The sequence below is a fragment of the Cydia fagiglandana genome, chromosome 27 (assembly GCF_963556715.1).
Source record: "Cydia fagiglandana chromosome 27, ilCydFagi1.1, whole genome shotgun sequence".
NCBI lineage: Eukaryota > Metazoa > Arthropoda > Insecta > Lepidoptera > Tortricidae > Cydia > Cydia fagiglandana.
Window position 1 is genome coordinate 8,029,454 of NC_085958.1, and position 12,874 is coordinate 8,042,327.

A 12,874-nucleotide genomic window follows, 5' to 3' on the forward strand; every position below is an offset into this window, starting at 1 on the left:
AGGAACATAACTTAATACAATGTGATGCATTAGGTTAATAGGTATTAGGTTAATATTAAATAAAGATGATAAGAACTGACGTCACACAAAAAGTATGACGTTATGTGCTCTCCATCAGCAATTTCTCTTAAAACCATATTTTGTGTATGTGTAAATATTGTAACGTTAATAAATGTATTTTCTTTCTTTCAAATATCAGTGCTTCTACCAAAACGGCTCCAAGCCACGCCGTACCAAGTGCAGTTCAGGGCCCCAGGGCCCCCGCCGCCAGGGGTCACTCGGACCCCTGAGGAGATCGAAGCGGAGATGAAGAAAGTGGAAGCGGAATATGAGAAATTGGCCCTTGTGTTCATACAGTGAGTATGGTCAAAAGTTATTGTTAGGGCTCCAGGGCCCCGCCGCTGAGGGTCACTCGGACCCCTGAGGAGATCGAAGCGGAGATGAAGAAAGTGGAAGCGGAATATGAGAAATTGGCCCTTGTTTTCATACAATGAGTATGGTCAAAAGTTATTGTTAGGGCTCCGGGGCCCCACCGCATATGGCCACACGCTATCATAGCAGCATAATTTTAGTATAATAAGCTTGAATAGAAAAAACCGACTTCTCAACCGAACCGGATCAAGGTCCGGGTCTGGGTCCGAGTCCGGGACGGGTCCAGAAGCAGGTCCAGGACCAGGTCCAGGTAGAGGTCCAGGTCTAGGTCCTGGTCCAATTTCAGGCACACTACTTACTTACTGTACTTGAAAAAATTCGACCTACGCCGCTGTGGCCCGGTTGCCGAATGGCACAGGCACCTGCCGCGATAGCAGAGGACGCTGGTTCGATTCCAGCCTGGGGCACTGGAGGCCTTGGTCACTTTTTCTTAGTATATGACATTTATTTCAGTTTACTGCTACTTTTCTCCCCAATCTCATTGTATGGTTGTGCTCAGATTGCCTCAGGACATCATGTGGACAGAGCCGCCTGTCATCTGTCAATGGCAAGAGGCCAGGAAACTCTGGACTACCAACTACATCAACGACTACAAGTTTAACGAGGATAAACTGACGGTTCAGTTCAGGACTGGGGTGCTATGTAAGTTATAATAATAATTCAGCCTATATACGTCCCACTGCTGGGCACAGGCCTGAGAGTTTCGGCTATAGTCCCCACGCTAGCCCAATGCGGATTGGGGACTTCACATACACCTTTGAATTTCTTCGCAGATGTATGCAGGTTTCCTCACAATGTTTTCCTTCACCGAAAAGCTAGTGGTAAATATTAAATGATATTTCGTACATAAGTTCCGAAAAACTCATTGGTACGAGCCAGGATTTGAACCCGCGACCTCCGGATTGAAAGTCTGGCGTCATATCCACTCGGCCACCACCGCTTTGTAAGTTATCATAGATAATTGTCAGATACTTACCTCTGAACGTTTAGGTATAACTGGGACGCTCGGTAGGGCGAAGACCGATCGGGCGTCCCAGGTATCGCTGGGGCGATGAGGTTGAAGCGGATTTGCTCGATCTTCACGCCGATAACTGGCGGGAGATTGCGCTGGATCGAGAAAACTGGCGTTTAGTCATGTCGGAGGCCAAGACTCATTTTGGGTCGCTGCGCCATCCTTTGGAGCAGCGACCCAAAGTGTGTCTTGGCTCCCAACACTGCTCGCCACTGATCCCGGTCCTGCCGGCCTAGCCAAGGTGGCAGTCGCTGTCGCTTTGACAACGAAACGCTTTGTGACTTTCATATTAGTGCGACAGTGACGGTTGCGTTTCGATCGCTACGGAGCCTACGGAGCGCTAGCGATTGGCATGTTGTCTACGGGATCTGAGGGGCTACCGCGAAAACCTAAATTCGCAAATTGCGGGGATCTTTCTCTTTTACTCCAATGAAGGCATAATTGGAGTGACAAAGAAAAATGCCCGCAATTTGCGAACTTCGATGTTCGCGGTTATAGCCCTGTGCCGTTTCTCGCTAGTTTTCAACCCGGAGCTCGCGTACCTAGCGTCAGCGTCCACCACATCCACCCATCGATACCCAGGTCGACGGACCGGGCGGCGTGGGTATCTATTGTTTCCCAAATAGTTTTAAGTCTTAACATATTTTTTTTTTAATTTATTAAAATAAAAAAAAAAAAAAAAATAAAGCGTTTATTCACAAGCTTACTTACATTTAGATACAATACATTCTTCTGCCAAACCACATAGCGGTTTGTTGGCAGACGAGGCTCCTATTATAATTAGCTTAATATGCAAGTACTAGGTAGTTTATTTATAAGTAACTTAAACTTATCTACTTAACCCTTTACCGCATGCGTAGCCCAATATGGCATTTACAATTTAGAAAACTTAAATTTTTATTTTAAATTTTTATTTAATAGGACCTTTATACATTTGTACATATCGGCTCTATAAAGCCGCTTCTTATATCTTCAGAAATAAGTGTACATAAGTGGACATTTAAAATAAAAATAATTATAATTTATTTGTTAAGCATAGCTTCAGCCAATCTATATACCAATTGTGCCGTGTCCGATATTGGGTTACTAAGAATGTGTATGAAGGCACCGATGTCATATGGCATTAGATTGGCCGAAGTTTAAAGCGCCTCCCTAAGGGCGCGATTTCTACTACACTCTACAAGTATGTGATAGACATCTTCTACTGATCCACAGATATCGCAGTTAGGAGAGTCGATCTGCTTCATTAAAAACCTAAATTTATTGAGGGGCACGTGACCAATTCGTAATCTATGCGCCGTGACAACAGTTTTTCGACCCATGTTAGCATTAAGGCACCAAGGAATCCGCGGAGGTTCACTTGCTATGGCCTTGTACCAAATCCCTTTTTCTTTAGAGCGTTCGTTAAAATATTCCTTCCATAGCAACTGGGTTGTACTCCTATAGCAGCTAAAAGCTTCTAAGTAAGACGGTCTAATCGCCGTTTCATTCCCGTCATAACATATTGTTTGTCCGAATTTTATTATAAAAGAAATTATCGGCGCGATTCGGAAAGTGAATTAGAGATTAACTAGATACGATATAGTAAAGATATGTGACGTCCCACGGATAACGGTACCTTATGGCAGTTATGGCGGTTGGCGTTTACGATTATTAACGTCGCTCCAATATTATTGCGGCGCTATGCGACGTAAGCGCCAGCCGCCATAAGGTACCTTTTGTCGTCACATAACTTTACTATTTCATATCTAGTGAATCTGCTGGAGGAGGCCTATACTCGAGAGAGGTCCTTAATATCTTAGACTAAATTTATATATCGAATTGACAATTAAATTTTATTAAGTTAATCAAATTATATTTTAATCAAATTAAATAATAAATTCAAATGTTTAGAATGTATGTATATGTAAATTATTTAAGAATTATAGCAAAATGTAAATAATGCATGCATTCCTATCCGATAATTCTCTTTTTATATTGTAGCGATATTAAGGAATAAATGGCTTTTTTATTTTTATTTATTTTATCTAGTGAATATCTAAATAATCCCGAATCGCCAGCCGCCATAAGGTACCTTTTGCCGTGGAACGTCACATATCTTTACTATTTCATATCTAGTGCATGCATCTCTTATTCATTTGCCGAATCGAGTCGTATCTAATATCTATCTATAATAATAACTTTCAGCTGATTTAAGTCTATATTGGCAGGGCCCATCGGTATAGCTACGCTGCGCTACAATAACATGCCCTACCAAGGATGGGATATGAAACCAAATCCGAACGGGTAAGGAAAAAGAAGAATTAATAACAATTATTCATACCTATACGAGGGGCAAACTGAAAGTGTTTAGAATAGAAAAAGCTGAAGTAATTAGGACGTTACTCTTTATTTTAATGCGTGCTTTATCTCTTTCTGACCACGCGTACAAATTTTCATTAGGATAGGATTACCCTGAAGCGCACACAGCTCATTCTTCCAATGCCTTAACTTTCAGAGTTGCTTACGTACCACAGAATAAATAATAGTACTAGGTACAGAAGATACACTCTCTAACAAAACGCGTCTTAACAGACGCGTTTGTATGATTGAGTTCTATCTTCTTCCGCTTTTTTTTCCGCTAGATGGCGACAGCGCCACGCTGGCTTAGGTATGGCTAATAGCCACCAAAATTGGTATGGGACTAGGGTTGCCATATGGAAGAATTAAATTTCCTGATGAAAATCCTGACATCACCCTAAAAATCCGGATATTTCTTGTAGCAGAGATGTGGCGTAGCTTGAACGACGCCCCGGCGGCGCGCTGCTCTCTGCGGTGTACTGTATCGCGGATCTACTTTTCCCTTTCCCTTTGCCCGATCCCGTAGCCCCCACCCCGAGCGCGCAATTTATTTTTATAAGGTCATTCCTAAAAATCCGGACACATGCCAAGTCCGGCCGCAATCCGGACAAAGGGTCAAAAATACGGACATGTCCGGACAAATCCGGACGTATGGCAACCCTATGTGGAACGGATGTACTTGTAGCTACCTGTTGCAAAGCGACGAAATCGCAGAGTGAGCCACGCCTGCCTATACTAGAATATTCTGCGTACCAAAGAAAATTGGTTGTAATAATAGAGTAATATATCGTCGGCTTAAGTGGCAAACCTCGTAACTCCATTTCAAGGAAATTAGTAATTGCTAGCTTGGACAACAATACTTAAGGGGCTCCCCCACGCCAATGACCTTCGATCTGAATCCCTTAGTTTTCTAATGTTTTTTGTAGCTTATCATATTAACAGAAACGGCTTTAAGCAATATAGTATCCCATATTTACTTTAAAGTTGTTTTCGAGATATTTGGCATCAAAGTTGAACAATTTTAGGCTAAAAAACTGGTTTTCTGGCCATAACTTTTGTGTTAATTAGTTTAAAATTAAAACCTTGGACACGACTTTCGAGACTTCGAAGACGAACCCAAATATGTAGATTTCGTCCATGTAAGATCCTTCACTGCAAACTAGATACGAAAAAAGTGTTTTTTTAGACAATGTTTAAAAAATTCATAAAAAAATAGGTATTCATTTTTTTCAAAATCTGGTGGACAAAACCGGAGATAAAAGATTGAAGAACCGATAACCGTTTGTCTTATAATTCTATCTGTAGTGCAAAAAAAGGAGATACGATTCAAAACTTGTCAAAAATCGATGAAAACCTCGGGTAGCCCCATAAAGCCGTAAACCCCGTAACTCCCCCGGAGGAGTTGCGAGGTTTGCGACTTAAGCCGACGATATGTAAAGGAAAGAGTGGTAGCTCAATAGAGTCTGACCAAGAAAAGTCTGCAACGGATTTGATAGCCCACGCAGTGCAAGTATTATTTTAAACGTCAAACTTTGACAAAATATATAAATAACACTGGCACTGCGAGGGCTATCAAATCCGCTGCAGACTTTTCGTGGCTTAGGGGCTGTCCATAAATTACGTCATCGATTTTTGACGATTTTTGACCCCCCCCCCCCCTAATATCATCCAAAAATCATGCTTCGAATGACCCCGTATCCTCCTACGTCATGCTACCATCATACGATGTCCAGACCCCCCCTCCCCTAATTTGAAATGACGTAATTTTACTAATCCCAATAAGGCCTAGTTTACCCTCTGGGTTGGAACGTCAGATGGCAGTCGCTTTCGTAAAAACTAGTGCCTACGTTGATTTGACGTGGGGTTAGTTGTCAAGCGGACCCCAGGCTCCCATGAGCCGTGGCAAAATGCCGGGATAACGCGAGGAAGAAGGTAGTGGCCAAAAACTAGAGCACTAACCCTATTTATATATATCCAGGAAAGGCGTCCTCTTGACCGTGACGGGCGCGTGCATAACTGTCACGTGGCTATGCATCGGCAACTCGGTCAAACTGAAGTGGCTAGCCAATGCAACCACTCGCGCGCTCAGGCAGCATATTAACAAGAAATATTCGGTCAAGAAGATGGTGCAGGTAAAGATAAGATAAAGATAAACTGTTTAGACGACAACAGTTTCACTCACTTGAATATTTAGTCGCTATTTTCATGTTTCGGGCCCGTCGGGGGTCCTTCCTCAGGCTTGAGTACTCGCGGCGGCTGCGCTTCGTGCACCAGTGTTGCCAACTCTGATTTTGAAAAAATGCTAGACTAATGTCTAGATTATGCCAAAATTATGCCAAAGATTTTTGAAATATGCTAAAATAAAAATCTAAAATATCACTTGATATTAGACACTTAAACATACATTTTTCAAATTTAATGCCTTTTTACAAGCTTTTATTCTACTGGTAAGGTGCTTGACCAACTTTATATATTCCGTCGACGTCCTTCCGTCCACAAAAGTCAAAATTCATATGAAAATATGAACCACATAAGGCGATGGCGCATATTGTTGCTGCCAAGTTGGTGCAAACTCGGCTTAGACTAAATTATGCTAAAAAATATGCCAAATGCTAAATGGAAAATTTTGGTGCCAAAGCGAGTGAAAATATGCCAGATCTGGCATCATTTATGACAAGTTGGCAACACTGCTGAGCGCGTCGCCCGCCTCAACCTCAAGTGAGTGAAACCTTTGCCGTCTAAACATGTCTCGCGAAAGTTTAATTTCGAAGAATTAGGTAGGTAATAAGTGAATTTAAAAATACCGACATCCATTTTTATTGAAAATGTTATGCTCGTTTATGGATTACCTATGTTATTACTAAATCATTGTTTGTTTCTCGTATAAGTGATTTATAATCTTAGAGAAATAAATATATTTGAACTGAACTGAATAATCGAATGTCATTTTGACAAATATTTTCGAGAACATACAATCACTTAAACATATCACTTTATTATAACATTCTAACGTTTTTTGTAAATTAAATAATATTTCTTCTTCTTCGTAAAAATCCAAAATCTTACACAGAAAGAACAAAATAAAGCACTTCAAAATAGCCAGTCTATTTTACGAAATTTTAGAGCGCGTGGCCTACACGTGAGGTTATGTGGGGGAGCGGGGGTAGCCATAAACCTCACCAAATATCACCAAGGGGGACGGGGGGTCAAAAAGAAGCCGAAAACACCTCGCGTGATTTGTGCACAACCCCAGTTTTTTAAATGAGAGGGTAATTTAATTTCAGCTCATGCGTGACGCAGCGTGCGACTTCTTTCCCGACTTTGACGGACACAACCACATAGAAGGCACGTGCCCGAAGGAATGGGTCATCGAGCGGCACACGTACCACGCGATGGCTATGCTGTCCAGGGCGTATAACTTCCAATGGAGCAGGTACCTTAATTTAAAAAAAAAACCGGGTAAGTGCGAGTCGGACTCGCGCACGAAGGGTTCCGTACCATAATGCAAAAAAAAAAAAACAAAAATAAAAGCAAAAAAAAAAACGGCCACCCATCCAAGTACTGACCACTCCCGACGTTGCTTAACTTTGGTCAAAAATCACGTTTGTTGTATGGGAGCCCCATTTAATTCTTTATTTTATTCTGTTTTTAGTATTTGTTGTTATAGCGGCAACAGAAATACATCATCTGTGAAAATTTCAACTGTCTAGCTATCACGGTTCGTGAGATACAGCCTGGTGACAGACGGACGGACAGTGAAGTCTTAGTAATAGAGTCCCGTTTTACCCTTTGGGTACGGAACCCTAAAAACGAGTTACTGTGAAAAAATAATTTTTGACACACTTATTATTCCTACTTCTCGAAACCTTCGTATTTGCACAGAATAAATAATAGTACTAGGTACCTACAGAAGACTCACTCTCTAACAAAACGCGTCTGTTACGATTAGGACAGTTATGACCCCTAGGTGGCGACAGCGCCACGCGTGGCCTATGGCTTGCCACCAAAATTGGTGTGGAACGGATGTACTTGTAGCTACCTGTTGCAATTGTTGCAAAGCGATGAAATCGCGGAGTGAGCCACGCCTGGTTTTGGCCATGGCGATGGGCCAACGCCGGCCACTCCAAGGGCCGCAGCCCTGCGGTAGAATGACATAGCAATATCACTTGCTCCCTCTAACGCATATATGCGTCCCTTGGAGTGGCCGGCGTTGGCCCATCGTGTAGAGGAGCCATAAGATGTCCCCAGTGGCGGATTTGCAGTCCCTAGGCCCTGTAGCCGCCCCTTTCAAGGCACCCATAATATTGACTACATTTTGAGTTATTTCTTGTTACCATCAGAGAATTTTTTGTCACAATTTGCCGCCCCTAAATATCTTGCCGCCCTAGGCCCGGGCCTACTGTGCCTTAGGGCAAATCCGCCACTGGATGTCCCCTAATATTTATTATTTGTTTACCTTTACTTAGATGGAACGTTGGTGCTGGGAGCCGGAATATAGTGATGCAGCTCAGAGAGGCAGTGGACAAGAAACGAGAGGTATCCACAAAACGGGAGAATTCATTTTAGACGGTTACAATAAAATTGTGATTTGTCACTGCTCGCGACGCGATTGTCGCAAAGTGAATTGCAGCATACGGAGTTGTATGGCCCCGCGCGCACTGCGATAATAAAATCGCACCCCGGACCTCAGTCGGCATTTCGCTCTCCAAGCGTCAACATATCGGAACCTGCTTCTCCAATGGAGTCACAAGATGAGACGCTAGATGTTGACCATTTGAAAATTATAGAAATAGAAGGAGATCGCCTTTGTGGTATAAATACTTAAAGTCATACAGCGATTGCATATTGTTTCACGACAAGCGACTGGTACGAAATCCATGTCGAGAATGAACAAATCGTCGACTTTTCATCGCAGTGCGCGCAGTGAATTTTCTGCGATAAATTACAGCGCCATTCTAAAAGCGTGTCGCAAAAATTAAAATCCTGGTGCGCGCTTGGCCTAAGGCCTGAGTGGACGCTCGAGTTAAGCGTGCAGCGGGGCGGGGCGTGCGGCGTGCATGTTAAACAAATGCAAACGTATAGGAGCGGCCTTAGTGCAGCACGCTGCACAAATCACTTGTGAGCCCGACGCCACGCTGCACGCCCCGCCGAACGCTCCGCTCCGAGCGTCCACTCAGGCCTTACACTAACGGGCCAGCTTTCAATAACTGGCCACCTTATCGGCTTATACTAAAATGAATTTTATTTATAGGTGAATAGAATTCATTTTTAGTTTGGGGTGGCCAGTTACTGGAGAATGACCCTATAATTGTAGTTTAGTTAGTCGTTAACCACGACCCACGTTTTGTTTTTTATAATTATGGTGTGTCTTTTAATTTTTCTTTTTTATAATGTGTTCTTTTTTGGGGTTCCGTACCCAAAGGGTAAAGCGGGACCCTATTACTAAGACTCTGCTGTCCGTCCGTCCGGCCGTCCGTCCGTCCGTCCGTCTGTCTGTCACCAGGCTGTATCTCACGAACCGTGATAGCTAGACAGTTGAAATTTTCACAGATGATGTATTTCTGTTGCCGCTATAACAACAAATACTAAAAACAGAATAAAATAAAGATTTAAATGGGGCTCCCATACAACAAACGTGATTTGACCAAAGTTAAGCAACGTCGGGCGTGGTCAGTACTTGGATGGGTGACCGTTTTTTTTTTTCATTTTTTTCCGTTTTTTTTTTGCATTATGGTACGGAACCCTTGGTACGCGAGTCCGACTCGCACTTGCCCGGTTATTTTTATAACTTAGTGCTGTAAAAGACCATGGCCCCGACGGAAGACCAGCGCTAGCCTAGCCAGGCTAGCACCTCCTGACACGGGTATTCGGGAAACGAGATAATCACAAGATCTAGAAACGATATAGAGATCAACTAGATTTACATTAGATATCGACTAGATGTGACTTCGATATATATATATTTTTTTTTTTTTTTTTTTTTTTTTTTTTTTTTTTTTTTTTTTTTTTTTTTTATTATTATCATAAAGTACACAACACTTTTACAAACATTATATTCCTCGCCAAACTGCAATTGCAGTTTGTTGGCGAGATCTAAGTCATAACTTGTCAAAATCGTTCAAGAGGACCTCCAGAATCGCGGAAACGTCAAATTTGACATATCTATCTTGTCGAAATCGTTCAAGAGGACCTCCAGAATCGCGGAAACGTCAAATTTGACATATCTATCTTACAAATATTTTTAAATTATCCATATCGTAACTTGTTGAGGTCTAGTAGAGATCTAATACATTTTCAGAATCGAGCCGTGAGTCGGGACCATTTCGTGACTATTATGAGCCCTTCAACGTGCACACTAGCGCCACAGCTAAATAATTGTAATTATTTTAATTTAACGAAAGATATTGAAAAAAGGGGGCCGCTACAGTGTATTGTGTATTTAAGTAACTTTTGAATACATCAAACTAGTTTTTATGTTGCTGGTTTCGTCAATCTAGGAACTCAAAACAAAAACGGCCGCTTTAACTTTGGACGCACAGATTGACAAATCCAGCAACATAAAAACTAGTTTGATGTATTCAAAAGTTACTTAAATACACAATACAGTCCGTAGCGGCCCCCTTTTTTCAATATCTTTCGTTAAATTTAAATAATTACAATTATTTAGCTGTGGCGCTAGTGTGCACGTTGAAGGGCTCTTAAGTTGTTGTGTTACTTGTTGTTTTCTTTTAGTTTAGTTTATGTCACGAATAAATACTCTCTAGTCTCTGTTCTATATACTTGCAGGCCAAATTCAACCTGTTGTACGTGAATCCGAAACAGGCTACCATTCTGAGATGCAATGAGCTGAGCACGGAGTTAACCCTGGAACCCATGCTTGGACTAGGGGTAAGATCATTTCAATGGGTTTCCAGAATTATAAATGAATGACGACATATTTATAAATATGTCGGGAATTGTGGGCGTATCATACTATCGGCAGCACATTAGAACCTTCAATCGTGGATGACGAGGGCCTTCAATGAAATACGATGTCCAACTCACAAACTTTACTGCACAAGACTCATTACAAATCACAGCACGCGATACGTTTCTTATCTTAAGCAAACCAGTGGATTTGACCCAGGAGCAATAAATTATGAATTATATTATGAATTATGAATTATGGGCCGCCACAGACGTCATCTTCTCCCGTTCGTTCTCATCGTGCTTCTCCTGAAGATTCATTGACAGCATAACTTCAATTGTTCTCGACTTCAATTGTTTTAACAGCGCACTCTATGACGTCTTGGTGGAACTGCGTCGAACGCCACTCAGGTGTACGTAACACGCTAGTTTGCTCTGTTTGTCAAGGTTTGCATGATAAAACGCCTCTTGAAGGCGACAGATGGCACATTTCAGCCATTCTCCGACAAATATAAATAAATATAACTATTGGGGACACCTTACACAGCCCCAAACTAAGTAGCTTGTACTATGGGTACTAGGCGGCGATATAAACATACTTATATAGATAAATACATACGTATATACATAGAAAACACCCATGACTCAGGAACAAATATCTGTGTTCATCACACAAATAAATGCCCTTATCGGGATTCGAACCCAGGCCCATCGGCTTCGCAGGCAGGGTAATTATAATTGGAATGTAAAGTGTGCAACGCTTATTAAAGTCGGACCAAGAAAAGTCTGCAGCGGACTTGATAGCCCACGCAGTGCAAGTGTTATTTATACGTGATAATTTCATAGAAGTTTGACGTTTAAAATGACACGCGCACTGCGTGGGCTATCAAATCCGCTACAAAATTTCTTGGTCCAACTCTATAAATAAACGATTGATTGATTGATTGATTGACTGATTGATTGACTGATTGATTGTTCCAGTTCTACCCTGACCTGTTCACGTTGAACTTGGCCTACGGGTCGGTGGACGCGCGCCGCGCCACTTTCAACATGAAGTTCAACCTGGTGGAGACGGTCTTCGAGATGCTGCAGGAACTCAAGCTGTCCAGCTTCTCTTAAAATGCCAAAAATGACAGTTTTAACACGCTTTTATTTAACATGCCCTAAATTTGACCCACTTCCCGATTGGGCTGAAATTTTGCAAACATTTGTAAGTCGGACAATGCAATAAAGAATAGCTTTTGTTTTACAAGTGGGCAAAGTTGTTGTTTAACCGTTCGTTACTCTCGCGTCGTCTAATATTGATACCCGAGCAAGCGAAAGATTCCATAATTGAACCACGAGCTTAGCGATTGGTTCGAAAAATGGAATCTTGAGCGTTGCGATGGTTTCAAAGCACGAGGGATAAACAAAATTTGCCCCCTGGTGAAACACAAAATTTTTCATCACACCAACCCGAAGCGAATATTAAATGTAAAATATCAAACAAAACCAAAACAAATCCAAATGAATGTTATTAGATATTTATCATCCAAAATCATCATTTAAAAGTTAATTCTACCAGCAAACATAAGAAAGTCGCACGCTCTTACCCCTAGGCCACCAGCGCTTAAATGACGTGTAACGCTTGTAAATAAACGATTGATTGATTGATTGATTGTTCCAGTTCTACCCCGACCTGTTCACCCTGAACATGGCTTACGGGTCGGTGGACGCGCGCCGCGCCACCTTCAACATGAAGTTCAACCTGGTGGAGACGGTCTTCGAGATGCTGCAGGAACTCAAGCTGTCCAGCTTCTCGTAGAACACCAGATATTGACAAAAATGACAAGAGCCCAACAACGTGCACACTAGCGCCACTACTAAATATTGATTGTACTGTATACAATTACATACTTTACATTAAAAGACGCTTAAATTACAATTTAATCGTATGTATATTTGTTTCCACCAGTATTGTCTTAGGAATTTTGTTGAATATATATATTGACTGACATGGCAAACGTACCAGAGTGGATCATTTTCATGTTGGACTTATTAATGTATTGTTTGTCCGAATTTTCGTTGATCATCGTTGATTTTTTCATTGTGATTGACATTTGTCAATGAATGAATGAATGAATGAATGAATGAATGAATGAATGAATGACAACGAATGAGTGAATTTTATAGGAAAACATGTCT

At 41.7% G+C, this 12,874-nt stretch overlaps 1 protein-coding gene across 1 annotated transcript in view; it reads left to right on the forward strand.

The window, feature by feature from the left end:
- LOC134677866 (dynein axonemal intermediate chain 7-like) overlaps nt 1-12,496 on the forward strand; it is a 61,091-nt gene extending 48,595 nt beyond the window's left edge. Inside the window, exons 16-23 of the mRNA XM_063536290.1 lie at nt 200-356; nt 932-1,074; nt 3,655-3,730; nt 5,763-5,916; nt 7,069-7,217; nt 8,251-8,320; nt 10,571-10,672; nt 12,357-12,496. Of these exons, the coding sequence (XP_063392360.1) occupies nt 200-356; nt 932-1,074; nt 3,655-3,730; nt 5,763-5,916; nt 7,069-7,217; nt 8,251-8,320; nt 10,571-10,672; nt 12,357-12,494 (989 nt within the window). The 3' untranslated portion in view covers nt 12,495-12,496. The remainder of the gene's footprint in view (nt 1-199; nt 357-931; nt 1,075-3,654; nt 3,731-5,762; nt 5,917-7,068; nt 7,218-8,250; nt 8,321-10,570; nt 10,673-12,356) is intronic.
- Nucleotides 12,497-12,874: the final 378 nt, after the last annotated feature.